The following is a 24,516-nucleotide window of genomic DNA, read 5'->3' on the forward strand; positions in this document are numbered from 1 at the left end:
AGACTGATGACCGACCGATCGCACCAATTTGGACGGTGAACTCAAAAAAACGGAGAAGGGGAACTCTTCAATTTGCGCACTCGGCTGCATTGCGCCATTCGTCGTCATCGTGGACAGTTAGTAGCCTGGTTGGCATGCTGGTTTGTACACTCTTGTAGATAACGCTGTACTGTGGGGGAAATGACAATGAGCGAAGGAACGTTGCTGCAATTGAAATTTGGAACGAAAAACTGTTCAATGAAGCAACGAGCTGAACAAATTCAAACCCTCAACAATGATGCAGATCCAGCCACATCAGCAATGAGAGAGAGAGGAGATGAAATCATCAACGAGCTTGACTTTGGAACAGCTGGAACGAGAGCAGGAGGGGCGCGGAACAAAAGGGTACAGTAGGAAACGCAAAGCGCAACACGACGAAATGGTAGATCAACGCGCTTTTCCTTCAAAATCCCATCAAAGCCTCGTTCTCGTTTAGCGAGTGCCAGCAATGAATGGGGCAATCATGTCGGTGATTTGCTCGAGCGACCAGGCAGAGCCGTAGCTCGCCTCAATGATGCCGTTGACCTGGACCGTGGGCGACATGTGGATGCCGAGCTGGCGGGAATAGCGGACCCACCACTTGACATCGCCGATGAGCGAGTTGCCATTGTTGTCTGAGCCGACGAGGGCGAGCAGCTCGAGGAACTTTGCGCGGTCGACGCCAATGGGAGCAGCAGCGGCGAGATCGGCGAGCTCCTCGTTCAGCTGGCTGCGCGACTTGTTCACGACAGCGCGGTCTGAGAATTGCTCAATCTTGTCATAGAGCACGCGCGAGAACGACCACACGGCGGCCGGGTTGAGCCGCTCGACGGCGAGCGCAGCCTCGGCCAAGTGCAGCGACTGTGCGTGCCACGGCTGGATCTGGTGCATCAGCCAGAACTGGACCTTGCCAGGCAAGTTCTTGTCGTAATGCGGGATGACTTCATCGACGACTGTGTGTGGAGAGTGAGAGTGTGAGAGAGAGAGTGAGTGAGGATTGAGCGTAAGATTCGGCAAGAGCTACTCTCGTCGTCGTGCTTACACTTCAGGAAGGACTTTTTGCAGAACGGGCAGTTGTAGTCCATGCTATGGAAACACCATGACGGGGAGAATCAAGCGAGTTGAGCGTGCAGAGATTCAGACTCGGAGTGAGTGAAAACCTCCAGCAACTTTCCTTCTTCTCAATCCAAGAGAGGTAGAGCGAGAGGACGGGGGAGTTTTGACATGGTTTTGCTTACTAGAGCTGGACGACAACGGGTGCAGCGGCGTCACCCAAGCGGTGGCCTGTGAAGCGAGCTGGCAAAACACTCATGAATTGGAAACAAAATCGGAACTGAGCGCTTCTCAGAAAAAACGAGCAAAAGCTAAATTCACACAATAAGTCTAATTCATCAAGAAAGGACTTGTTTCGTTCGTCACTTGTCTCAGTCTGAAGTCTGAGATTTTGGCCGAGGTTCAGTTCTCCTTTTTTGTGCTCTATTCGTTCTTCAGCAGCGAATTTACCGAGACTCCCCCTCCCCAACACACACACACTTACACACATCAAATGTCGTCGTACAAGCAGTTCTCGTCGTACGGATCAACATCCGCATCCGTGAATGTGAATGCAAACCAGGCAGACATCCTGGCGCATGACCGAGTGGTCAAGCACGGCCCGTACATGCTCGACCTGCACGTCGACCACCTGCACTCGACCAAGTCGCCCGAGATGGCCCAGAGCGACTCTGAAGCGAATCTGTCGCTGCGTGAGGAGGTCGTCGAGCTCGAGAACGCCGCGCGCACGGACGCCAGCGCCGAGGCCGCGGAAAAGTCGCGCGCCACCGTCCACATCCCCGACGACGAGTCCACGGTCAGTGTGCGCCATTCTCTTTGTGACATTTTTTGTGCTGAAGTGTGTTCAGAGTCGAGTGTGTTCAGAGTCGAGTGGTCGTGATGTGGTGGCAGTGCGAAATGTGGACGCCCGTCGGCAAATGGAGAGCGCCAGTGCTCCGCTTCCTCTCATCGTCGTCGTCGTCGACTTGGCTTTTGAGCAGTGTGTGCTTGAACAGTGTGTGTGCGCTTGAGCATGGTGCTTTTCTGATAGTTGTCTCTTTGTATGAGACTGAGATTGAGTGTATGTGTGTGAGTGAGTGAGTGTGATTGAGAGGGTGACACGTGCCTGGTGCCAAACAACTCGCTCATTAAGAAAAAAAAAGAGCAAAAGAAAAAACGAAAAACGAAAAAAGATGATGGAAAAGATGATGAAAGAAAGATGTGGAAAAACTGCATGAAATGAAGGGTGGGGAAAGAGAGAGAGAGCAGAGAGCGGAGGGGAGAAGTAGCGGAAAATGCTCATCATCCAAATGTAGCACGCTCACCCCACCACTTGCAAAGACAGACCAACTTAGAAATGACTTGGATGCTTCAGAGCAAAAAACACTATGGGAGAACTGGGTCGTGTTGGAGCTCACTTTGTTTGTTGTTTGAACTTGACTCTGCAGGCATTCAGCTTCAAGAAGCTCTGGGCATTCTCTGGTCCGGGCTTCCTCATGTCCATCGCTTACCTCGACCCGGGCAACATTGAGTCGGATTTGTCGGTAAGGTTGTTGCAGTCGCAGCGACGAGCGATTTTGGAAGAGGCGTTTTGAGCTGGTTCCTAAACTCTGTTGGTTGATACTCTTCTGCTCTAGGCCGGCGCAACTGCCGGATACAGCCTCATCTGGGTCTTGTGGTGGTCGACCATCATGGGTCTTGCTCTGCAAATTCTGGCGGCGCGCCTGGGCGTCGTCACGGGCAAAAACCTCGCGCAGGTCTGCCGCGACCACTACTCCCGCCCCGCACGCTACGCGCTGTGGGCCATGACCGAGCTTGCCATCATTGGCAGCGATATTCAAGAAGTCGTCGGCTCTGCCATTGCCATCCGCATCCTCTCCAAGCAAGCCATCCCGCTCTGGGGCGGTGTTTTGATTACTGCCGCAGACACCTTTACCTTCCTGTTCCTCGAAGGCTATGGTATGTTTTGCTTGTTTGTCGTTGGGTCGTTGGCTGCTCACACACGAAGAAAAAAAAAGAACTGACTTTTCTTTCTTTTTTCCCCCCCCCCTCCTTCCCGCCAGGCCTCCGAAAGCTCGAATTGGTGTTTGCCATCCTGATCGCCATCATGGTCGGCGCGTTCGGTTACATGTACGGAGAAAGCACAGCCAGCCAAGTGGACGTGCTCAAGGGCCTCGCCGTCCCTTCCATTCCTTCGGGCACGCTCGAGCAGGCCGTGTCCCTGGTTGGCGCTGTCATTATGCCCCACAACATCTTTTTGCACTCGGCCCTCGTCCAGTCCCGCCAGATTGACCGCAGCAAGGAGAAGAAGGTCACCGAAGCCAACATGTACTACCGCATCGAGTCCACCATTGCCTTGGTGCTGTCCTTTGTCATCAACGTCATGGTTGTCGGCGTGTTTGCGTCGCTTGTGGCGTCGGGCTCGGATGGCAACTGCGGCTCGGACATTGACCTCTTCAGCGCTGGCAACTGCCTCGCCCAGCAGTACGGCGACACCTTCCTGTACATTTGGGCTGTCGGTCTCCTTGCTGCCGGCCAGTCCTCCACCATGACGGGCACCTACGCTGGTCAGTTTGTCATGAACGGCTTCCTCAAGCTCGACATTAAGCCGTGGAAGCGCGTTCTCCTCACCCGTTCCATTGCCATCATCCCCGCCGTCTCGGTGGCCGCCGTCGCACACAATGGCGACGGCTCGCTCTCGTCGCTCGGCGAGTGGCTCAACATTTTGCAGTCCATCCAGCTCCCGTTCGCCTTGCTGCCCATTCTCATCTTCACCTCATCCGAGCGTGTGATGGGCTCCTGGCGCAACGGTCGCATTCTGCAGAGCGTGTGCTGGGCCATTGGCTTTTTGGTTCTCGGCATGAACGTCTACCTCATTATCGATTTCGTGCAAACCTCCTTCCCCGACCTGATTGAGCTCTACGTCCTTGTCGGCGTTCTCGGCGCTGCATACATGATCTTTATCTGCTACTTGATGAAGGACTCGGTTTGGTACATCTGGCTCGTCTCCAAGCTCTTCAACCGCCAAATCCACTCCAACCTGTACGAGACTTCTCAAGCTGGGCAACCCTCGGACAAGACCAAGCTGCTCGGCGCTGCGTATTAGGCTGGCGTTTCTTAGTTAACATTCTTTCATATTTCTTTTCTTCATCTTTTTTGAATTCTTCTTGCTCTGCAGAGAACACACCCTGCAGCGGCGCCCGCGACGGTCGTTCTATTCGACTACCGCATTATCGTTAACAACCTTTTGTTTTTGTTTGTTTGAAATCTTCAGTTTTGTGCTCATGGTTTGACGGCGAGACTATCTCTCGTTGAAACTGCAGCATTCTCTCTCTTATTCACCTTTTTTTTCTCGGTGTACCATTCTTTTGTTTGTATGTGTGCGTGACGTGTTGTTTGTTGCGATTTTTTTTCTGTTCCCCTTGATCTTGAAGGTGCTTCGGCTCATGAGCAGCTTTTTTCTTTCTGCTTCCCTTCTCTACTCTCCGACAACATTGTTGGGTGTCCGGCTTCTTGCGTGCAACACCAATGTTTGTGTTCATGCCTGATGTCTGCTATCCCTTCCGTTGCTCGAATTGGAGGAAGGATTGCGGTTGGTTGTTTGTGAGTGGAGAGGTGGCCCGCATGCATCGTTATTTGTTTATTATTTTCATTTATAAACATCTCCCTAGACTCAATGCTCGATACCCGAGAAACAATAAATTGAGCGCACATCAACCCTGCAGCTCGAGAAAGCGGTTGGGATAAAAGCGAAGTCCCTCTTCCGAGTCGTCGCGACAGACCAGGCCTCGGGTTTCGGCTTGAAGCAGCATTTCCTTGGCAAGCGTCACGCTGACGTTCTGGTTGTGCGCGAGATCACTGGCAGACATGTTGGAAGCCTGGCTGACAACCTGAGCAGTTCGAGCGGCCATGCTCTCGTCGCTGAAGTCTTGCAATTGTACGACGAGCACGCCAGATGCAAACTCGCGCAATCGAACCTGCAGACTCAAGTGCTCAAAGAGATTGCATGCGCGCAGCAAGTCTTCCGGTGAAATGAGTGCCGTGCCACGAGCGCGGTTGAACAAGCAATAAACGTCCATCAGCGGCAGAATGCCACCGTGCTTGGCCAGCGGCTGTGCGAGGAATCCTGCCAGCTGTCGTGCGAGTTCCTTGTGGTAGAGCTCACCTGTTCCGTGCGTAGCTCTGCAGGAATGTCCAAACAGCGATGAGCGTTGTTGTTTCGATTCTGCTCAAACTCTCTCGCTTTATTTTTCGTTTTGGTTGACTTGCGTACCTGGTAACTGGACTGGCAATGCCGAGACTCAAGAGGTACTCTTGGAACTTTTGCGAATCGGCGTCGGAAACATCGTTCGACGACTTGGCAATCTTTGCCGTGAATCGTTCGGCGATCGAAACCATGGCTTTGGCCTGTCAAAAGGTTGCGATACAGCCAAAATGATGAGTGCACCCGACAATAATCCAAATGAAACAGCCTCCGAATGAGCAATGTACCTTATCCATCAACGCGTTCAAATCTTGGAAGGCATCGTTGATACTAGCCTCGGCTTGTTTGCTGTCTTGCTCCATTTTCGTCGAGATTCCATGAATACCCACCATCCTGGGCGCTGTCCCAGAGCTCAGCGATGTGGTGCCGGCACTGCTTGATGCACTACCTGAAGCAACGGATGATGATGAGGATGCTCCAGACGCCAGAGTGCTCCGGGGTGGAATTGGCGGGGCCGCCAGCCAGCCTTCCGCGTGAATGGAAGCATGCAGGGCGTTATAGACCGCATCGGAGCCTCCACTTCGGAATGAAAGCTTGACGAGCGGCGAGTTGCTCGTGCCTACAAGACAAGTTGAGAAGTTGAGCAAGTCATAGATCAATGAAAATCTAGTCGCGTTTGCGTTGTTTACCTGGCGCAATCGGTCCGGGCATTCGTGTAGTAGTTGCAGCCGACATGTATAGAAAGACTTTGGCGCTTGATTTGAGAAAGGCAGCCTGAGAACGACCGAGAGAGGAAACGATGTCAGAGATCAAGATTGAGCGAGGCAATGTCCATCGCAAGCCTCAGACACCCGCTTTTGCTCAACCTCACCTTGTGGTCTAGTTGAATTATTTGAGCCATTGGCACGGCCATGCACTGCCGCGCCGCTGGTGGAAGCTGTTGACTGTCAAATTTTCAATGGCAAAGTGAGTTACGCGCTTTCCATCCTCTGCCAACGCGACGCCAGCCAAGCAACCAAGCACGAATGATGGCCAACTGTACTTGTGTGTCCACGCAACGCGGTGGCTTGTGACGGTGACGATTCCGTCCACCCATTCAGTCTGGTCGGTCGAGCCAAGCCAAGCCAAGCCAACCGGTGAGCCTACCACCCTCCATCCGCCACTCACTCAAACAATGGAGCTAGACACGTCAAACTCACCAAAATGTCGCCGGCGTAGAGCGCAACGTTGCTTTGGGACGCGAGCACGACTTCGCCTGGCAGCAGGACAAGCTGACCGGTCTGAGCACTGAGCTCGGCCCATGCAAACCGATCCATGCCCTCGGAAATAACGAAGAGTGATGCGAAATGAGTTGCAAATGTAAAAGGAAAGGCAGTAGGACGACTGAATTGCTGAGAATTGCTCCAATTTTTAGTAATTCATGATCAGAAACAGGCTTTTTGGAAGGGATTTCGAGCTGCAATCCATCAATCCACTTGTTCAGCGGATACTAAAGTGTACAATACTGTGACTAGTCAAGGGAACCTTCCCACTGAGCTGTCCATGCCTCGCTCAACGTCAACGCACCCGGATCATTGCTTCCGTCTTCCCTATTCCCTCGGGAGCGAATACCGTACCTCCAGGAGTACTGTACCATTGGACTGCGGTTCCAATGCAATGTGCAATCTCATGTTGTCATTAGTAGGACGTGTCGGCTGTATGCTGACGAAAGACTAACATTCGATGGCGGAAATCAAAGCGATGAAGCCAGTTTCTAAGAACCAAGCTTGCTGAGCTTTTGTGTTCACCTCGTCCAACAGCATTAACATTTGTCTACACTTTATCACTATACTGAGAGGTTTTTGCTCAGGCCTCGACACTCTTCTCTTTCTCACATCTTCACTGATCAATGTCAAAGCCGCTCGCGCCGACCAAACGCCTGTCGCCAACGACGTCGCACGAGAGCAGCGTGCTCAACGTCGCTGCGATGCTGGCAAGCACTCACATTGACGATGGCACCGCGTCTGCAGTGTCATCCAAGCAGCAGCAGGCGACCATGCGAGTGCTGCACAAGGAGCGCGGCGCTGAAAACGAGCCAACGGCGTCGTCGACCAAGCTCAAACCCAGTTCCGACCGTGCTGGCGATACCACTTATCAGGATGACGAGGACAACTACGACGATGCGTTCTGCATGGACGATGATGATGAGGATGCTGATGCGCACGCGGAGGCACTCCACCAGCAGGTCGCTGCTCGGCTCCAAGCCAACCTCGCGTCTGTCGCCAACACGAGCAATGCCGTCGCTGCTGCACCTGCACGCCGCCGCGTCAAGGTCTCCACTGCCGACATGTGCACCGCTGCCAATGTTTGTAAGTTTCGATCTGCAAAATGTGATGTGCTTGCGATTCATTGAACACAATCCGAAAATCAAAACCAACGATCAAAGTCGAGATTGAAAATTTGATGACAACGAAACAAAACCGTTCTTTGTTGAAAATTCAAAAAAAAAAAAAAAAAAAAAAAAAAAAAAAAAAGAGTTGTCATTTTGAGACAAAGAATGGAAAAAATTATCAGAAGAATTTTGTGATGCGTGGAAATCTGAGAAACACGAGAAGTTCTCATTTCGAAATTTGGAGTGGTTGTGAAATCTCAGACAAGAGCTCGAAATTCGTTGCGTTTGTTGTTATTTTCGCTCATCGGTAACGCTTGTTTGCCGACTGACAGATTTCTTGGACTACTATCGCGACCTGTTCACGTACTTGGCAAAGCGCAAGCAACGCACGGACACGTTGAAATCGTTCATTGCGTCGGGCAAGGTCAGACAACAAACAACTCGAAGTGATTTCGTTCTGCACCAGCTCACTTGTTGCTTCTATTTGGGTTTTTTTGCCGTCTTGTTGCTGTCGTGCAGATGCCGCGCGCGCAAATTGAATCGGAAACCGCGCGCCACCGCTCCAAGGAAAGCGACTTTCTGCGCAAGCGCCGCACGCGCATGCATCTTGGTGACTTTCAAGTGTATGCACAGATTGGCCAAGGAGGCTACGGATCGGTACGTCTGGTGGACGTGTTGTGCTTGTTTGTGGTGTCTCGCTGAAACTCACAACACGCGCTCTCGCTCTCTCTCTCTCTATCTCTCCCTCCCGCATCCTCGCAGGTCTTCCTGGCCCAGAAGAAGGACACGGCCGAAATCTGCGCAGTGAAAAAGATGCGCAAGGACGTGCTGATCGCTCGCGACGAGGTGCACCACATTCGCAACGAGAGGAACGTTTTGGCAGCCACAAACAGCCCCTGGCTCATCAAACTGCTGTACTCCTTCCAAGATCGCTCGGACATTTACTTTGTCATGGAGTACATTCCTGGCGGCGACATGCGCACGCTGCTGACCCAGTCGGGCATCCTTCGGCACGAGCATGCGCGCTTTTACATCATGGAGGTTTTGATGTGTGTTTCCTCGCTGCACCAGCTTGGTTTTATTCACCGCGACTTGAAGGTAACAGTATGGAGCTGGAACCACGTGCACCATCAGACTCACTCACCACCGATTGCCCCCCACCCTGTTGTAGCCAGAAAACTTCCTCGTCGACAGCTCTGGCCACTTGAAGCTGACAGATTTTGGTCTCGCCAAGGGAACCCTGTCCGAGGCGCACATTTCAAACATGCGCGAAAAGCTGGAGGCCGCTCAAAAGTACGCAGAAACACACGAACTCGCAACGCTCCACTTGACCGCCAAGGAGAAGCGCGCCATGTACCAGTCTGTTCGCAGCGAAGACCGCTCGAAGGCGTACTCGATTGTCGGCTCGCCCGACTACATGCCTCCGGAAATGCTCAAGGGCGAATCCTACGACCTGCTCGTCGACTATTGGGCGATCGGATGCATGCTGTTTGAGTTCCTCGCCGGCTACCCGCCGTTCGCTGCACGCACTCTTGAAGAGGTCTGGGCGAACATTTACAAGTGGGAGCAGACCCTGCAGCGCCCCATCTACACTGGCGTTGACGAGGAATTCAACTTGACGGATAACGCCTGGAGCTTTATTACCAAGTATGCTCCAGTTTTTGACTTGACTGCGTGTGTCTGGAGTGTAGGGCATGGCTAACGCACTTATTTTTGCTTTTATTTGTCCTCGCAGGTTGCTTTGCGGTCACCAAGTGCGCTGGTCCCGTCCCTCTCAGATCAAGGTTCATCCATTCTTTGAGAACTCAGACTGGGATTCACTTCGCGAATCGGTGGGTGCCAAAAAAATGATGAGATGCTATTTGGCAGGTTGTGCGCTCAGCTCACTTGTTTGTTTGTTTGAGGCTCTGCAGACCCCTCCGTTCACCCCAGAGCTCAAGGACAAGTTGGACGTGTCGTACTTTGACAAGTTTGATCCTGCCGACATTGACACGACCACGCCCTCGTCTGCAGTACGGAAACCAGATGTGTTGGGCTGTGGTTGTAGTCTCGATTTCATTTCGTCGATACTAACAAAACTGAACTCGTGTTCCTGTTCCATCCAGAGCCCAAGCGAAGGCGAGGCCCATCTGTTTGCTGGCGTGACTTTCAAGGGACGCAAGGGCAAGCACTTTGACGTGCCTGCTCCTTCCTCGTTTGCGAGCTCGTAATAATGAAATGAGCTGCGTTGAGCGTGCCGAGCGTGAATGGAATGGGGGTTTTTTTTTGTTGAGATTGAGTTGGTTGCCACGATGCTTTTGGTGTCTTGTATTTTTATCTCGTCTAGTCGAAATCATAAAATGTATTTGTATCCAGTCCTCTTTTGTCTATTTTCTCAGACTTTTCTGAGCCTTTTTGCCACCTCGAATGGAACAGCAGCACGCCGAGCAAGCTGCACACGCTGAGGCTCACCCAGCTGCAGCAACTATGAACACACTCAACGCTGCACACTCGACCATGCCTGACCCACGACCACAGCACGCGAGCGACAGCCATGCTGAGGAGTCTCACTCGGACACGGCTCGGAACGGCGGCGGCAACCAACGGCATCCGCACAACCGCGGCCGAGGCGGTGGTCATCGTCGCGGCAATGGCAATGGCAGTGCTCACGCTGGTCGAGGTCGGGGTGGTCGAGGCGGCGGTCGCGGGGCTGATCATCGCGGCCAGAAGCGCCGCCATGAGGACGACAACGACGGCGGCGATCGTGCTGCCCGTGCCAGCGCCAGTGCCAGTGCCAATGGCGACTCGAGTGAAGATGAGGCGGGTGCGGGCGATGATGTCTCACGCAAGCGGTTGCGGATGGAGCGGCGCGATCCGACTGGTACGTGAGAACTAGCTGAGAAATAAGCTGAGAAATAGCTGAGAAACGAGTCGTTGATAATGCTGATCAAGTGATTGTTTGCATTGTGTTTAGGTATTCGGATGAAGGCATACGAGGAAGTGTACACACTGGTGAGCCATGACACAATCTCGACTTGGAATTGCAATTTGATGCTGATTTCGAGTTTTTGCGTCATTCCATGCAGACTACACTGGATCCCAAGAAAGCATTCATCATTCGGTTGGATGGACACACGTTTGGCACCTTCCAGCGCGGTTTCAAAAAGCCGTACGATACGCGTTGTAAGACAACCAATCTGCTCAGCTCGGCTTTTGTTTGTTCGTGCACCCGCTCATCTTCTCCTCCACCTTTGGGTGTCATCCAGTTGCCGACTCCATGGCATTGACTTGCGTGGACCTCGTGAAAGAATTTAACGCAGTGTTTGGCTACGCCCAGACCGACGAGATTTCCCTCGTGTTTCTGCCCATCAATCCAGACGTAGCCGGAAGCGAGCTCCAGCATGCTGGCAAGGTCTTGAAACTTGCCACGCTCGCGGCATCGTTTTGCAGCGTGAGATTCAACTTTCATCTCAATCGGCAAGAATTTGATCCGCAAACCGAAGAGAAGGTGCGTTTGTTTTTGTTGATTTTGGACAGGACAGGGCAATTTTCTCACATGTGAAGCATTGCATGAACGTCATAGGTGTATGAACGAGTTCGAGCACATATGGCACACTTTGATGGTCGGGTTTTCAGCGTTCCCAGCTTTGCCGAGGCAGTTGTACGGCCAAACTTTGTGGACTAGAATTTTGTGGTCGCATTGGGTTGGATATTCGATCTCAATTCACTCCAATGCTTGCAAATACTTATATGTGGTCGCCAACTCTCCAGGAGAACGTGCTGTGGCGTGCAAAGTTTGATTGCTACCGAAACTCTGTCTCTGCGCTGGCGCACCACTATCTTGGGAATCGGCTATCCTTCGGGCTATCGACCAAACAAAAGCTGTCCAAGTTGATGCAAATGGATGTGGACTGGCGCGAAATGCCAAACAAGTTTAAATTTGGTGTAAGCAGCTGAGATATTTTGAGATTGGTGTTTGCCATTTTCAATCTCACATGCGTTTTGCCGGACAGACTTTTGCCAAAAAGGAACAATATCCCAAGGAATGCGAAGATCCTCGGACGCACGAAAAGCTCACAGTGATGCGAACCACAGTGTCGTCGCGATCTTTCGACATTGACATGATTGCCAAGCCGCGGCTAGTCTCGCTTTTGTTTGCACGCACTTGGAACGACTTTGATGCACACGTCGTTCCGAGCGAGCCCTTTGCTGAACTAGCTCAAGCGGCTGATGCAGCATCATCAGTTTCAGGGACCGCTTCTTCCGAGTTGACTGCACCGCCAGCTGTTGATGCACAATTGCAACCCGAAAGCTGAAATGACATTGGTGCGTGTAGTTGTCAACAAAATGATGAGTTAACACATCAACTTTGAAGCAGAGAAGTCACTTGTTCCCCTATCATTGCTCGAATCATCAACCCATTGCTCGTATCTGCGATCTCTGATTCCTGGTTCATAGCAGAACTATGTATTTTTGACTCAGATCACAACAACAACCTCAGACCAAATTCAACCCAGCGCGCAACCTCTCCAGCACGGTGGTGGCATCCTGGTCAAAGGAAACCGACCGGTTGGTGAGCGAGCTTGGCACCTCGGAATGCTCAGTGTTGATGCGAATAAACCGCGCCTGCGGGTTGTGCTCCACAGCATCCTCGCACGGATAACGAACCACCATGGGAGTGTTAAACCCAGCGCCAACCTCAATCACCACCAAGCGCTTGTCCCGCGTCGACTTGAGCCAGTTGTGAAAGGCCGCTCGCAGCTCGCGATACGGCTGATCGATAAACCAGTTGCCACCACGCACATTCATCATAACGGGGCCACCGCAGTTGGGACACCGCGGCACCACATCGGCGTTGGTGATTTCCTGGGTGGCGGGGTCGACGAACGGCAAGGCAGCGTCAATCAGCGGGCGAGTGGGCCACACTTGTTGTGTGCACGGCTTGAGGCACTGCATCCGTCCATACTCGCCTTGCGCCGTGTACACGCGCGTCTTGTCAAAGCCATTCCGCTCAAACATGCCATCGGCGTTGGAGGTGAGAACAAAGTGGTGCTCGGCGGCTCGGCTTTGGGCGATGGCGAGCAGGTTGCCGTACACGGAACTGAGCGGCCAGTTGTACCGCGCCTTGTCGAGCTGCGACAGCAGGTAGCCCCACTGCAACTCGGGCGTCCAGTTGGTAAAGCCAATAAACTCGTACATGCACCTGTGGCCACGAGCGGCCATGGCTGGGAAGAGTCGCTTGAAGAGGGCGCGGTCGTTGTAATCGAGCCCAGCAGCCGCGCTCAGACCCGCGCCGCCAGCAATCAAGACATAGTCGGCGTCGCGCAGCCACTGTGTTGCCTTCGATAGCTTGGCGTTGAACGCAACGTCGGGCTGTCCGTTCGAGACGGCAGGCGCGTCCAACGGCAGACCGAATGCCCGACGAAGCGCGGCAATGTACAGCTCTTCGTCCTCTGGGCGGAACACGTTAAACACGACTCGATCGAGCGTCGGGTTGTTGGCCAAAAACTCGAGCACGGTCGCGACGGCAATCCGAGCGCCGCGGGCAGCAGGGAACCCAAACACTCCGGTTGAAACGCAGCAGAGCGCGATCGAACGAGAGTCGGGCAACTCGCTGGCGCACTGCAAGCACGAGCGGTAACTCGAGATCAAATCGGCATCGTCCCGCGGTGTCACATCCCGGCCTCGCTCAATCGCAGGGCCCACCGTGTGCAGCACAAAGCGCGAGGGAAGATTGTACGCGCGAGTTGCTCGTGCAGTGCCGTTCGGCTCGGGTTGGTACTGCTGAGCACGGCGGATGAGCACACAATCGTCTCTCAGACGCGGACCGGCTGCGGCGTGGATGACATTGTCGATGCAAGGGTGATTCGGGCGGAAGCAACCAAGGAGACCCGAGTTGGCGGCATTCACAATCGCATCCACCTTGAGCGATGTAATGTCGCCTCGCCAGAGGACGATGCGTGAGGCGAGCGGGTGCTGGGTGATGTCCAATCCCAGCAAATCTGAGACGCTTGGCAACGTTGCGGCATCGACCACCCCGCGCGCGACCGAGGCGTGCTGGAGCAGCAGGTCAATGTCTGCTTGCACCTTGTTGCCGAGTGGCGCGTTCTCCATGGCGTCGCGCACAGTGAGCAGCGCGCGCACCGTTCGCATGCGGTGACCAAACTCCGAATCGGCTTCGTCTTGGTCGTCGACGTCGTCCGTATCCAGTTGGTCGTCGTCGTCGTCGTTGTCGTTGTCGTCGTCGCTGTCTTGGTGCTCGTTGTGGTTGTGGGAGTGTCCATGGCCAGCGCTGTGGCTGTGGCTGTGACTGTGACTGTGACTGCTGCCGTTGGTACTCGCGCATCAGTTTGCGCTCGACGCGACGCAGCGCTGCAAGCAAGGTAGCGAACGGCTGGCTTCCAGTGACTGCAGGTGACCACGGTGTGTTTAGTTGCAGTTCCTGTGCGGACATTGGTTTTGTGAGTGTTTTTGTGATGTCGGATGAATGGATGATATGAGGAGTGATCCGTCGGGAATGAAATCTCCGTGCGTACTTGAGCGCAATGGCACACGTCAATCCTGTCGAGCTCGAAAATGACAGTGGAGTAGCTGTTACGAGATGGGAGTAAAAAGTTGTCCGCCTGTGGGTCGTGGTGACAGGGGTACAGCGCGTTGCATTGGAATCGCGGAAGTTTTCGTTGAGGTTGAACAATGGTTGCGCATGTCCACCTCGGACCTCGAGCAGGGGGGGTTTGCGCAATCGACTGCTGCACTACCGCTGCACAACCACGGCAGGTGCTGTACCAATGTGGAGTGTCATTTGCTGTATTGCTACGGGGACTGTGGGGGGTGGGTGCGGCTGTATCTCAAGATGCGGTTTTGACCTGAGAACAACTAATGCTGAGAACATCCGAACGCAAATCTTCTAAATTTTGAGAACCATCCAAACGCAAATCATATTTCAAAGCAAGCTTGACAGATAGCTCTGGAGTTGCATTCTTGGAGCGTGACAGCACGCGATGGCGTTGTTCGACTGATCAAACAAAGCCAAAAATCCGCACAAAGTGCACACACACACACAATCGGCGTAGAAACTCAGAATAAGCATCCGCATCCCTTACATCCATTCTCCAAATGTCGTAAAAGTCGCTCATCTTCAGTCTTTCTTTTGACGTTTTTCCTCAACTGTAAGTGTTTTTCTTAGCCGTTTTCCCGCCATTCCTTTTCCATTGTTCGTTCTCTCTTTTCTCCCCCACTTCTTGCAATACTTCTTCTTGACCTCTATGTGTGTGTTTTCCTATCTGTGCGAGTCCATGTCGATGCTCTTCACCTCCCTGCATCATCATCATCATCCACAATCAATGAGAAAACAAAGAAGCCGTGTCGACCTTGCTCTTTTCACGTGTTTACCACCGTCGGTCCATTTTCGCTGCGCATCGGAGCGGCTCTCTCTTCCCCCTGTTGACTTGTACTCTTCATCACAACCCTTCTCGTACAAAATGTGTGTGCATCATTGTGTGTCTTTGTGTGTTGCTTTGCTGCCCGCGGTTCCAAACACCACACACGCTTTGCCGACACGCACTTTTTTCGTTACCTCTGTCATCACTCCGATTCACACGCAACTCGCCTCCCAATGGTCTTTCCCCCCCCCCCCGCATTGCAAACCCCAACCACCACTCTCTCCATCTCATTCACTCTCACTCTCATTCACTCTATTTCCATGTCAAATGCTGCTGAGTGTTGAATGCTGTCCGAAGCCAATCAAGCGATTCTACATCCCTATCATCTAGCTCGCTTCGTTCCACGCTCAATCCAAATCCCCAACAATTGCTGCCAACGTGGTGCATGCGTGGTACCCCCCTTTTTCTCACCTCTCTCTTTCACTCACTCTCTTTGTCACCACGTTGTCTTTTCGCTGACGCGCTCCTTCTAAAATTGCGGGTCAACGTGGGACTTTTTCTTTGCTGCACAACGTGAAAAAAAAAAAAAAAAAAAAAAAAAAAACGCATGCAATGAAAATTCAGAGCTTTTTGTGATTTTTCACGTGTAGCTTTTTTTTTTTTTTTTTTTGATTTTTGTTGATTTTTGATTTTTGACTTTATCACTCTTCATTTTCTGTTCACTTCTTTGACTTTTTTTTTTCCATTTTGCCGTTTGGGTAATGTCAGATTTCTTGCATCCTCTCCTTGTATCATCACATCATGTGGGGGGGGAGGGAAGTGGTGTTGCAATGGAAGAGAGGAAGCGGATTTTCAAATTCGCATGGGAATGCCAATTTCACCTCCTCCTTCTCTCCTTCTCTCCCTCTCCTCTTCTCTCATGCTTCCTCATTCATCACACTCTACCTCTTTTTTTTTTTTTTTTTTTTTGATTTCTTGCTGGTCATGTGTCTCCCATTTCCATTTCCATTTCCCCGCCCTTCTTTTTCCCCTTGCATTGGCTGCATTGTGGTACGTCGTCAAACGTGTGCTTTTCCCTTCGTCTGATTTGCTGAAAACTCGCCTCCTCCCAAAAAATAACAAAATTCACCACCGTCGTTGTTATTCACAAAATGTCAAAACACCACGACTCACACCTCGCAACAAAACACGCAAAAAAACCCAACCCTTCTGTTCTCTTCTCTTCCACACCTCGCTCGTTCGACTTGGCACGCGCCATTACCACCAAACCCCAAACACAGCAAGAACAAAACTCACCTCCTTGCTTCCCCCATTTTGCTATTCCAATTGACAGAAAAACTCTTCACTCATGTCTGCCGAGTCTGCTGCCACCCCCGCCGCCTCTGCCTGGACGCTGATTGCGCGCGTCACCTCGCTCCCCGTCGTCCACTCTGCCGTCGACAAGATGACTGGCATCTACGAAAACACAAAGTCGTCCAGCGACTATGTCAAGCGCACGCTCGAGTCTGTCGAGGGCTCGGTCGCCCTTGCCGCCGCTGCCGCCAAGCCCCTGATCCAGCCGTTCGAGCCCACGCTCCGTGGCATTGACACGTTCGGCTGCCGCCAGCTCGACCGTCTCGAGGAGACGCTGCCCATCATCCGCAAGCCCACCGACGAGATTGTCGCCGACTCGCGCAAGCTTGTCGAGGACGCCGTCACGCAGGGCAAGCACCGCCTCGAGGTGCTGCGCGACACAAACGAGAAGCTCGTCAAGGACGTTGTCCGCGCTGTTGTCGACGAGCGGGTCAAGCCCCGCGTCGAGCACCTGCTCACCACCACTGAAAAGACGGTCGACTTTTACCTGCCCAACAACGCCTCGGCCGCCTCTGCTGCCGACGAGGCCGAGGTCGAGACGCTCACGCGCGTCCAGAAGCTCTCCACCAAGGTCCAACGCCGTCTGTACAGCCGTGCCATGACCCAGATCAAGGACGTCCAGCTCCGCTCCCAGCAGAGCCTCGAGTCGTTCAAGTTTACCGTCGACCTCATCCAGTACGCGCAAGAGAACATTGACCTGCAAGCCGGCCGCATCCGCTCGACCATTGCCAAGGGCAAGGCCTCTGTCGAGTCCATTGGTGGCATTGAGGATGTCCGCAAGTCTGTCGCCGCCGCCTCCGAGCTCGTCCTCTCGCTGTCCGAGTCTGCCATTGGCGCCGCCAAGCACCCCCGCACCTCTGCCGCCCTTGTTGCCGACCACGTTGCCACCCGTGCCTCTGCTGCTTCTGCCAAGCTGTCCTCCACCGCGCAGGCTGCCTACACTCGCTCTGTCGAGACTGTCACGCCCTACACGACCGCCGTCACCAACGCTGCCCAGTCGGCCTACACGCGCTCTGTCGACACTGCCGCTCCTTACACTAACGCTCTCCAATCCAAGGCTGCCCCCTATGTTGCTTCCCTCAAGGCCTCTGCCCTGCCGCTCGCTCAATCGCTCCAGACACACATCCAAAATGCCACCAACGCGCCCGCTGCCGTTGCCTTGAAGGAACGCGCACAGCCTGCCCTTGCCTCCCTCCAGCTCGCCTACACTCGCCTGCACAAGGACCTTGTCGACCTCGCTGCTGTCCTCAAGTCTGCCCGCACCACCCAACCGGAAGAGGCTGCCGCCAACGCCCAGGCTCACGCCGAGGTTGTTCGTCTTGCCGCCCTCCTCCAGGAAGGCCTTGCCACTCTTCAGCACCTGACTGCTTCGATTTCTTCCCAGTACACTTCCACTTTTAGCCAGCTGACTGCTCTTGCCCAGCGCGCTGCTTCCTTCCTGCCCGCCAACCGCTTCTTCTCCTTTGCTGCCGCTGCTGCTGCTGCTGCTGCTCCCCAAAACGAGGAGGCCGCGTCCTCGATTGAGCTGGAGGAGGTTGCCGCCAAGGCCGCCCCTGCTGCCGAGTTTGTCGACGCGTCCGAGCGCCTCTCCGAGAGCGAGGAAGACGAATCCAACGCCCAGTTTGAGGAGGCTGAGGAGGTTGACGACGAAGAAGAAGAGCTCGAGCAGGACGACGACGAGGAAGCTGACGACGATGAAGATGCTCAGGACGAGTAAAAGCGAGCAAGTTTGAGCTCGATTCCGCTTCCTGGTTTTTTTCTCTCTCACGCTTTGTTGTATTTTGATGCTTGATTTTTTTTTCGTTTTAAAGCCCATTGCGATGCACATACACACTGAAAGTTGGGCAATACACGCTTTTTTGCTTCAGAATCGTTCAGAATCAGGTCACTCATTGTCTGTCTTTTGGAACTGCATTTTGTTTTTTTCTTGGGTCACCCACAGCCACTCGTGTTTGTGCCAACTCATTTGCTCTACATTGTGTTTTGTTTTCTGTGAGTGATTTGAATCACAAAACAATGCACAAAAGTACACAAACAAAAACAAGAAGAAAATTCCGGTGGCGTTCTTTTGTTGCGATTCTCGGTCTTTTGCTGTTTTTTTCGGTTTCATCGCCCACCCTATTCACAATCTGCATTGAGATCCGCATTTGTGTGAAATGACGCGTCTTGTTTGATCTCATCGATGATGGCGTGGATGGCTGTTTCGTGGGGCGCGGGCGGCTGATTGTACAGCTCGAAGCGAATGCAGAATTTGGGAATTTGCCATTTTCGCACCTTTCCCCATTTCTCTCTCACTCATGCGGAAAGCGCTCCCGGCGATCCGCGATGCTGTAGAATCAACAAGTCGCTGTCGTTCAATGCGCAATGGACGACTACTCGACGTAGCCTTGAGCGCATAGTGCTTGCTGCTTGGGCAAACTTGAAAATTCGAAAAGTACGCAGTCCTCACTTCACCAAAAACGAAAAATCGGGGAGCCGTGCCACATGGCCGCCCTTTTAAGTTAAGGTTTGGCAAAAGCGAGTGTTGTTTGGATGTTTAGGCTCTACGACCTTGTACGGAAAACAATAATTATTCAGTGGATGTGCTTATGGCGAACAGCAGGCAATTCGCATTGTTTTCGTTTTAGAACTTTCATCTCTGCTTCCTTCTCTGCGTCCTGTATTTGTGTGTTGTTCAAGTTGCCCTTGAAACGCCAAAGTTATCGGGAATACAACCCTCCAGGTCTCACTCGTTGCTCACTGTTTCGATTTTTGTTTGTCCCTGTTTTTTGTTTGTTTTTGTTCTTTTTCTCGTTTCTCCAGGTTTGTATCAGCTCGGTTTCGTTCCTCGTATACACTTTACAACCGCTGCCCCCCCCCCCCGCTCAACAACCATGCCGATCGGTGCGCAAGCACTTGAAGTCAATGATGTAGCACGACGTGCACCGCATTCTGCCAAAGTGGTTGGCACGTCAAACGCGCCTGTGCAACCTCAGCCACAGCAACTACAACAACACTTCCACAGTCAGCAACACCAGCTCCAGCCGCAATCCCAGCAATCCCCGCAGCAGCAGCAGCAGCAGCAGCAGCAGCAGCAGCAACAGCGTTCGTTTGCAGAATCTCTCTTGCAACAACCGCCAACAACCTCTGGCGGACAGATATTTTCTGCGCGCTTCCCATCAGCCAGCCCCGGTGCCCAGCAACAACCGCCATACCTCTCGAGAAACTTTCTAGACGCTGGTTCGGGCCAGGCCGAAAACCTCAATCCACTCGCACGCGCCGAAACCAGATCCGCTGACACCCAACAACCCTCCGTCTCCAATAACAACAGCGCGCGTCAGTCTGCGTCCTCCATGTTTGACCTCGAGCCATCGGGAGGGTCCTCGCCATTTGGCCAGTTGATGACCAATGCACCTGCTCAGCCATCCGCACCGAGCGCACCGAACGCGCCGAAAGGGAAGCCGCTTGCCATGCCCCTCCCGAGCCAGGTGAACGAGTTTGTCAAGCTCCAGCAGGCTGCGTTGCAACGGCAGCAAGAAATTCAAGGCCAAAACCCAGCTTCGTTGGATGCGAATGGTGCGATGGGAACTGGGCCGGACGCCATGACGCCAATTTCCAGCGCTCTCTCGTCGTATTTCGGCATGCCAGTGTCGAATCAGGGCAACAACAGCCTCGGAGGAGTGAACTTGTCAGAGTTGCCAACACCCTCTGCGCTGCTGGGAATACCACTGTCGCTGTCTGGAACGTCCATGCCGTTGCCGATGCCGGCTCAAGAAGGATTTGCGCCGCAGTCGCTCGGCTTCCCTCTTGCTCAGCAGCAAGACGTGCTCAACCAGTATGTGCAGTTGCAGCACTTACAGGAACAGCAGCAACAGCTCCAGGATGACCAGCAGCAGCAGCTGCAACAACAGCGCTTACTGATGCTCGAACAACAGCGCCAGCTTCAGAATCAACAACAGCTGTTACTGGACCAGCACGGCCAAGGCGATCAGCAGCAGCAGTCGCAACCATTCGATGCGTCGCTCCAGGCGCTCAGAACCAAGCGCGCTGCTCCGTCCCGCACGTCCCTCTCAAGCGACGGAGGGGGAAGCGTCGATAATTTGGCCTCCTCCAGCCCGAGTCAACCGCGCAAGCGTGGCCGCGTCAAAGTGCAACAGATTCCGGAGCACGAGCATCAGCCTCTTGTTGGTGGAACGCCAGGATCCGAAACGATGGCCGAGCCCCAGACTGCTGCTGCCCGCCTTTCTGGGGGCTCCTCTGCCGAGATGGAACCACACGCCATCATTTCGGGTGAGCCGTTGAAACGCGGACGGCCGCGACGAGCCTCGGCCCTCGCTGCCATGCCAATCTTCCGACGCGAAGCCAAAGTTCAGTTTGATGGAAGCGACGCGTCTTTTGCGGGCAGCTCCAGCGAGTCGGTCGACACGGATGAAACAGATCCGGCGAGTAACTTTGAAGCGCTCGCCGCGTCCCACGCAGACGGCACTCGACGCCGCGCTCGCAGAATCCGTCGGTCGTCTGGGGGCACCGACAGCACTGGCAATCGAAGCAGTTTCAGTGGAAGCGAGGGCGTATCGTTGGCCGATGCAACCAAAGCAGCGGCTCGGTCTGCCGCAGCGGACGGGTGGACAAAAGGAGCAGATCCGTCCATCACAACGCTTCGGGCACACGATGCTGCGCTGATGGAGGGTGCTCCGGAAGATGTGGCCCAAGGCTCCGTGACGGCAGCTGCAGTGGAAGCAGAGCGCAAGCGGATTGCCATCGAGAGGCTCGACCAGGTCGACATTGACCAAGAAATTGAGGATGAATATGGGGATTCGCTCGACCGGGGCGTGCGCAAGCGTCTCCGAAACCGAAAGGCGTCCAGGCTGTGTCGCCTCAAGAAAAAGTACTACATTCAGCGGCTTGAGGCAGAGTGCGATGACTTGACCGATCGGAACATTGCTCTGGCCACCAGCTTGCGCGAGCACGAGCGGCAGTGCGAAGCCCTCAAACGAGAAAACCTAGAGCTCCGTGCGCGCTTTGGGCTGCTCGATGACACTGGCAGAATCCCGGACGCGACGTCGTTGCCCAGGCTGGAAAGTAGTGTTTGAAGTAGTGTTTGAGCAGGGGGCAAATGATGAGCAGTTCTCTTGTACTACAGCTTGTCAGATGTGGTCGCCAGCTATTATTTTGTAGTCCTTATTTATCACCCTCCTTCCTGGTTGCTGTTCTGCATTGGTTGATTAGCATTTCGCTTTTGCATCGTCTGTTGTGTTGCACTTTTTCGCAATGTTCGAGCTGTCGGTCGATATGCTCCAGCTTGCAGCTTTATGTACATGAATGATATTGTATCAATCGATTGCCAAATACAAAAAGCCTTACCAAACTGAATCCATCGTTTCAGTCGTAACTTTTTTCGGAACGGAATACTAGAATGGGTCGAAGCAGCGGTTTGGGCGGCGGTGGCGGTGGCGGCGGCGGTGGTCCAGATCGCATCGACGCACGACCCATCGAGCATTACAGGCGATCTATTGGTGAGGAAAACGCGAGTGGCTTGTGGCTTGTGGCTGGGGTTGGGGTGGGGGGCGAGATGTGGGTTCAGTGGCGCAAACTGAGCGAGATTGAGATTCAGCCATTGCATCAATGCATCAATGCGTCAATGCGTCTGTGCGTTGATATATTTTGCATTGGATTGAATTTCGGCCATTTGGTAGGACGACAAGAAAACCGAGGACGAAGCAAGCAAGCGACGCTGAGCATTAAAAACACGGCTCAGATCAGACGAACAGGCGAGAAATCAGTTACTGTGCCAAAGGAGGCATATACGTCACTCGCACTGCTGGCACTGGTCATTGTGGCTGCTGGACTCTACTGGTGGATGCACCACGCATAAGAAATGTGCGGACTGCGTTTTTTGGAGCACTTTTGTGTGGAAGGACTTATTGTTATACCAAGTAATAACTGGGGAAAATGGATGGCAGATTTCACAAAGTACGTGCACAGTTAAGCGTAAGCAACATGACCTACATCATGTCTTGGGCGGCAGAGAACGCATCAGATCAGCTTGTAGGAATCCGCAATAGACTCATCGCAAGGCGAACGGCGACATCAACCGCAACCACAGCAGCAACAGACCCTGGTTGGACTGGAGCAGCCACAAGAGCACGCGAGCAACGATTGTCAGCGCAGACGTCTTTTGCAGGCGGAGGCGCGATTGGAGTCGCTTGGTGGCAAGCCGGGACTGCTCGACAAGGTCGCCCAGTGCTGACCAAGCCTGCAGTGACGCTGCAGCCAAAGCAACAGTGATGCTCGTCTGAATTGCACGCGCGCAAAGAGACGCCCAGTACTGAGGGTCGCTCAGCTTGGCCAGCAACCGCGGCAGAAACTTGGAAATTGCTCGCAGCGGTTGCCGGCACTCTGGGCAGAGCCCTGCACCCCGCTGCGACGATGCAAACCACCTCTGCATGCACTCAAGATGTGCGACATGCTGCGGAACGGATTTGCAGAAGTTTAGGAGAGGCGGGAGCGTTGCGGATTCTTGTGGTGCTTCGGTCTCAGGATTGGGTTGAAAATCACCGACATTGGTGCGAACATCGGAAGTGTCTGTATCCGTCGACTCGTCGTCAGAGGAGGATTCTGAGGATGGATCAGAGGACGATTCTGAGGACGATTCTGCGGAAGATTCTGAAGACGGTTCCGAGAACGATTCTACTTCTGCAGAGCGTGACCGTCGCCGGCGTCGTGGTCGAAGAAGCGCTATTTGGCGGTGCCATACTGCTATATCGTGCAACGGCTGATTCCTTTCGAGCAGCGCCGCTTCGGAGGGAGACAGATCGGCAATCGATCCTTGGCAAATGCTGCAATCGGATGCAGGGCGGACAGCAGCGCCTGTGAGATGATGTTCACTACCAGTCTCTGTGCATTGCCCTTGATCCGCAAGACGACCGTCAAGCATGAGACGGTTGCGTTGAAGTAACAATGTTGTGAGCAGGTGTGTGAGCTCCTCCAGGAAGCACACGACTGCTAGGGTTATTGGAATGGCTCTGGTGAGTCGAACGCGTCGTAACAAGAATGCAGCCAGCTTGTTCCGGTCCTTTGGTGGCAGTTTGTTTGCACTTTTAGTCTGAAACACAAAAAGCAAAAAAACAAACATGTCTCCTTGGTTAGACTCTGTGTCAAAGCCGCCCGCATGCATACAAGAATGCACCAAAGAGCCCACGCTCATGCTCGGAACAACTATACGCAATCATGGCACTCGCTTCTTACAAACGTGGCAACGCGGCTCAGAATGGTCGCAAGAACGTACGCCAGAATGAAATGCACGCCTGCATGGATGGGCCGATCCTCGTCGCGCAGATCGTGCCCCAGCGCCAGTCGCTCGAGTGTCAGCGATGCATCCCGCGACAAGTTCGTCCATGCGAGCAGCCTTGCAAACGACGCCGGGACGAACGGCGGCGAAAGGCCGACAATTCGGGTCAGTACATTGACAATCGCACGCGCTAGGACCCGCGACGGCGCCCGGACGATGGCTGTGATGATGCTTGGACTGCCAGCAGCACGATCAGGCGTGGGCGTGAGGTTGTTGGGTGTCCGGGGCTGAATGTTGACGATTCGTGCTGGTTGTTGTGGCTGCTGAGCGGTCAGGCTCGGTTGGTACCGCCTGCCGCTCGCCCAGCAGTGCACAGCCCAGCCAAAGCCTGCAGCACGCACTGATTGGTAGACGAGAACGGTGGCCGTGGACGCAGCCCGCAGACGCTGTATGGCGTCCGATTGCTCCATGGGTGGGATATTAGAAAAATTTGATGACGCGCCGTTCTGAGCGAATCAGAAACTGGATCTTGTTACTTGTTGCCTTAACACAGCAAATAAAAGTGCTCAAATCTGAGGATCAAGCCAAATAAGCAAACAAACAAACAAGACCAAAATCACGACTGGTGGACACCAATCTGCGCTGCCAAATCTCTTGTCATTTTCGCTTTTTCGCTTCATGCAAGTGCTCTTGTACAATGAGATGAGAGCGAGTCGCCGAAATCCATTCGCTCGTGTTTGTGCTGATTTTGGCTGTTTTGGGTCGCGCGATCATCTCAAACGCAAGTGTGCGGAAAAATGAACATCGGCACCGTGCGTTGTTTTTTTTTTTTTTTTTTTTTTTTGTCCGTGTCGGCTCATTGAGTTTAGTTCAAGGTGCGGAACACAATGCAAAAGAGCGAGCCAGC

General features: G+C 53.5%; 9 protein-coding genes across 9 annotated transcripts; 5 read left to right on the forward strand and 4 right to left on the reverse strand.

The window, feature by feature from the left end:
• Nucleotides 1-147: 147 nt before the first annotated feature.
• On the reverse strand, nt 148-1,342 carry CAOG_05335 (hypothetical protein). Its single transcript, XM_004346970.2, has 3 exons — nt 1,257-1,342; nt 1,061-1,104; nt 148-971 (listed from the first exon to the last, which is right to left on the reverse strand). Exons 1-3 carry the CDS (start codon nt 1,328-1,330, stop codon nt 472-474), a joined length of 618 nt encoding a protein of 205 aa, XP_004347020.1. The 5' UTR covers nt 1,331-1,342; the 3' UTR covers nt 148-471.
• A 149-nt stretch (nt 1,343-1,491) lies between these two features.
• On the forward strand, nt 1,492-4,733 carry CAOG_05336 (ferrous ion membrane transporter DMT1). The gene is made up of 4 exons (XM_004346971.2): nt 1,492-1,867; nt 2,499-2,594; nt 2,688-3,009; nt 3,114-4,733. Exons 1-4 carry the CDS (start codon nt 1,565-1,567, stop codon nt 4,154-4,156), a joined length of 1,764 nt encoding a protein of 587 aa, XP_004347021.1. The 5' UTR covers nt 1,492-1,564; the 3' UTR covers nt 4,157-4,733.
• Nucleotides 4,676-7,050, reverse strand: CAOG_05337 (vacuolar protein-sorting-associated protein 36). Its single transcript, XM_004346972.2, has 7 exons — nt 6,454-7,050; nt 6,297-6,355; nt 6,126-6,198; nt 5,944-6,028; nt 5,542-5,873; nt 5,324-5,457; nt 4,676-5,232 (listed from the first exon to the last, which is right to left on the reverse strand). Exons 1-7 carry the CDS (start codon nt 6,568-6,570, stop codon nt 4,764-4,766), a joined length of 1,269 nt encoding a protein of 422 aa, XP_004347022.1. The 5' UTR covers nt 6,571-7,050; the 3' UTR covers nt 4,676-4,763.
• Nucleotides 7,051-7,112: 62 nt separating this feature from the next.
• On the forward strand, nt 7,113-9,981 carry CAOG_05338 (serine/threonine-protein kinase cot-1). Its single transcript, XM_004346973.2, has 8 exons — nt 7,113-7,602; nt 7,958-8,049; nt 8,145-8,282; nt 8,388-8,723; nt 8,797-9,272; nt 9,361-9,457; nt 9,539-9,637; nt 9,731-9,981. Exons 1-8 carry the CDS (start codon nt 7,143-7,145, stop codon nt 9,833-9,835), a joined length of 1,803 nt encoding a protein of 600 aa, XP_004347023.1. The 5' UTR covers nt 7,113-7,142; the 3' UTR covers nt 9,836-9,981.
• A 50-nt stretch (nt 9,982-10,031) lies between these two features.
• On the forward strand, nt 10,032-11,920 carry CAOG_05339 (hypothetical protein; the record flags this gene model as incomplete). The annotated part of the gene is made up of 7 exons (XM_004346974.2): nt 10,032-10,485; nt 10,579-10,616; nt 10,691-10,787; nt 10,871-11,112; nt 11,188-11,265; nt 11,376-11,549; nt 11,618-11,920. The coding sequence occupies 7 exons, from the start codon at nt 10,032-10,034 to the stop codon at nt 11,918-11,920; spliced, it is 1,386 nt and encodes a 461-aa protein (XP_004347024.2).
• Nucleotides 11,921-12,101: 181 nt separating this feature from the next.
• On the reverse strand, nt 12,102-14,740 carry CAOG_05340 (appr-1-p processing enzyme family protein; the record flags this gene model as incomplete). The annotated part of the gene is made up of 4 exons (XM_004346975.2): nt 12,102-13,851; nt 13,943-14,046; nt 14,141-14,227; nt 14,708-14,740. 4 exons carry the CDS (start codon nt 14,738-14,740, stop codon nt 12,102-12,104), a joined length of 1,974 nt encoding a protein of 657 aa, XP_004347025.2.
• Nucleotides 14,741-14,746: 6 nt separating this feature from the next.
• On the forward strand, nt 14,747-18,199 carry CAOG_05341 (hypothetical protein). The gene is made up of 2 exons (XM_004346976.2): nt 14,747-14,773; nt 16,320-18,199. Exon 2 carries the CDS (start codon nt 16,335-16,337, stop codon nt 18,054-18,056), a length of 1,722 nt encoding a protein of 573 aa, XP_004347026.1. The 5' UTR covers nt 14,747-14,773; nt 16,320-16,334; the 3' UTR covers nt 18,057-18,199.
• Nucleotides 18,200-19,212: 1,013 nt separating this feature from the next.
• CAOG_05342 (hypothetical protein) lies at nt 19,213-21,562 on the forward strand (the record flags this gene model as incomplete). The annotated part of the gene is made up of 1 exon (XM_004346977.2): nt 19,213-21,562. The coding sequence occupies one exon, from the start codon at nt 19,213-19,215 to the stop codon at nt 21,409-21,411; it is 2,199 nt and encodes a 732-aa protein (XP_004347027.1). The 3' UTR covers nt 21,412-21,562.
• A 668-nt stretch (nt 21,563-22,230) lies between these two features.
• CAOG_05343 (hypothetical protein) lies at nt 22,231-24,330 on the reverse strand. The gene is made up of 2 exons (XM_004346978.2): nt 23,567-24,330; nt 22,231-23,423 (listed from the first exon to the last, which is right to left on the reverse strand). The coding sequence occupies exons 1-2, from the start codon at nt 24,077-24,079 to the stop codon at nt 22,386-22,388; spliced, it is 1,551 nt and encodes a 516-aa protein (XP_004347028.1). The 5' UTR covers nt 24,080-24,330; the 3' UTR covers nt 22,231-22,385.
• Between the last annotated feature and the right edge of the window lie 186 nt (nt 24,331-24,516).

This window comes from Capsaspora owczarzaki (assembly GCF_000151315.2).
Source record: "Capsaspora owczarzaki ATCC 30864 unplaced genomic scaffold supercont2.8, whole genome shotgun sequence".
Classification (NCBI taxonomy): domain Eukaryota; class Filasterea; order Ministeriida; family Capsasporidae; genus Capsaspora; species Capsaspora owczarzaki.

What these genes read in the sequence shown, in the direction of transcription:
- CAOG_05341 (XM_004346976.2), top strand. Translation starts at nt 16,335, where the DNA reads ATGTCTGCCGAGTCTGCTGCCACCCCCGCCGCCTCTGCCTGGACGCTG.
- CAOG_05338 (XM_004346973.2), top strand. Translation starts at nt 7,143, where the DNA reads ATGTCAAAGCCGCTCGCGCCGACCAAACGCCTGTCGCCAACGACGTCG. An exon ending in GTGCACCGCTGCCAATGTTT is followed by an intron (nt 7,603 to 7,957) that starts GTAAGTTTCGAT and finishes GCCGACTGACAG; the next exon opens with ATTTCTTGGACTACTATCGC. An exon ending in GCCAAGGAGGCTACGGATCG is followed by an intron (nt 8,283 to 8,387) that starts GTACGTCTGGTG and finishes GCATCCTCGCAG; the next exon opens with GTCTTCCTGGCCCAGAAGAA.
- CAOG_05336 (XM_004346971.2), top strand. Translation starts at nt 1,565, where the DNA reads ATGTCGTCGTACAAGCAGTTCTCGTCGTACGGATCAACATCCGCATCC. An exon ending in TCCCCGACGACGAGTCCACG is followed by an intron (nt 1,868 to 2,498) that starts GTCAGTGTGCGC and finishes TTGACTCTGCAG; the next exon opens with GCATTCAGCTTCAAGAAGCT. An exon ending in ACATTGAGTCGGATTTGTCG is followed by an intron (nt 2,595 to 2,687) that starts GTAAGGTTGTTG and finishes CTTCTGCTCTAG; the next exon opens with GCCGGCGCAACTGCCGGATA.
- CAOG_05337 (XM_004346972.2), bottom strand. Translation starts at nt 6,570, where the DNA reads ATGGATCGGTTTGCATGGGCCGAGCTCAGTGCTCAGACCGGTCAGCTT. An exon ending in TGAACGCGTTGATGGATAAG is followed by an intron (nt 5,458 to 5,541) that starts GTACATTGCTCA and finishes ACCTTTTGACAG; the next exon opens with GCCAAAGCCATGGTTTCGAT. An exon ending in ATTGCCAGTCCAGTTACCAG is followed by an intron (nt 5,233 to 5,323) that starts GTACGCAAGTCA and finishes ACATTCCTGCAG; the next exon opens with AGCTACGCACGGAACAGGTG.
- CAOG_05343 (XM_004346978.2), bottom strand. Translation starts at nt 24,079, where the DNA reads ATGGAGCAATCGGACGCCATACAGCGTCTGCGGGCTGCGTCCACGGCC. An exon ending in TGAGCCGCGTTGCCACGTTT is followed by an intron (nt 23,424 to 23,566) that starts GTAAGAAGCGAG and finishes TTTGTGTTTCAG; the next exon opens with ACTAAAAGTGCAAACAAACT.
- CAOG_05335 (XM_004346970.2), bottom strand. Translation starts at nt 1,330, where the DNA reads ATGAGTGTTTTGCCAGCTCGCTTCACAGGCCACCGCTTGGGTGACGCC. An exon ending in CCCGTTGTCGTCCAGCTCTA is followed by an intron (nt 1,105 to 1,256) that starts GTAAGCAAAACC and finishes GTGTTTCCATAG; the next exon opens with CATGGACTACAACTGCCCGT. An exon ending in CAAAAAGTCCTTCCTGAAGT is followed by an intron (nt 972 to 1,060) that starts GTAAGCACGACG and finishes CTCCACACACAG; the next exon opens with TCGTCGATGAAGTCATCCCG.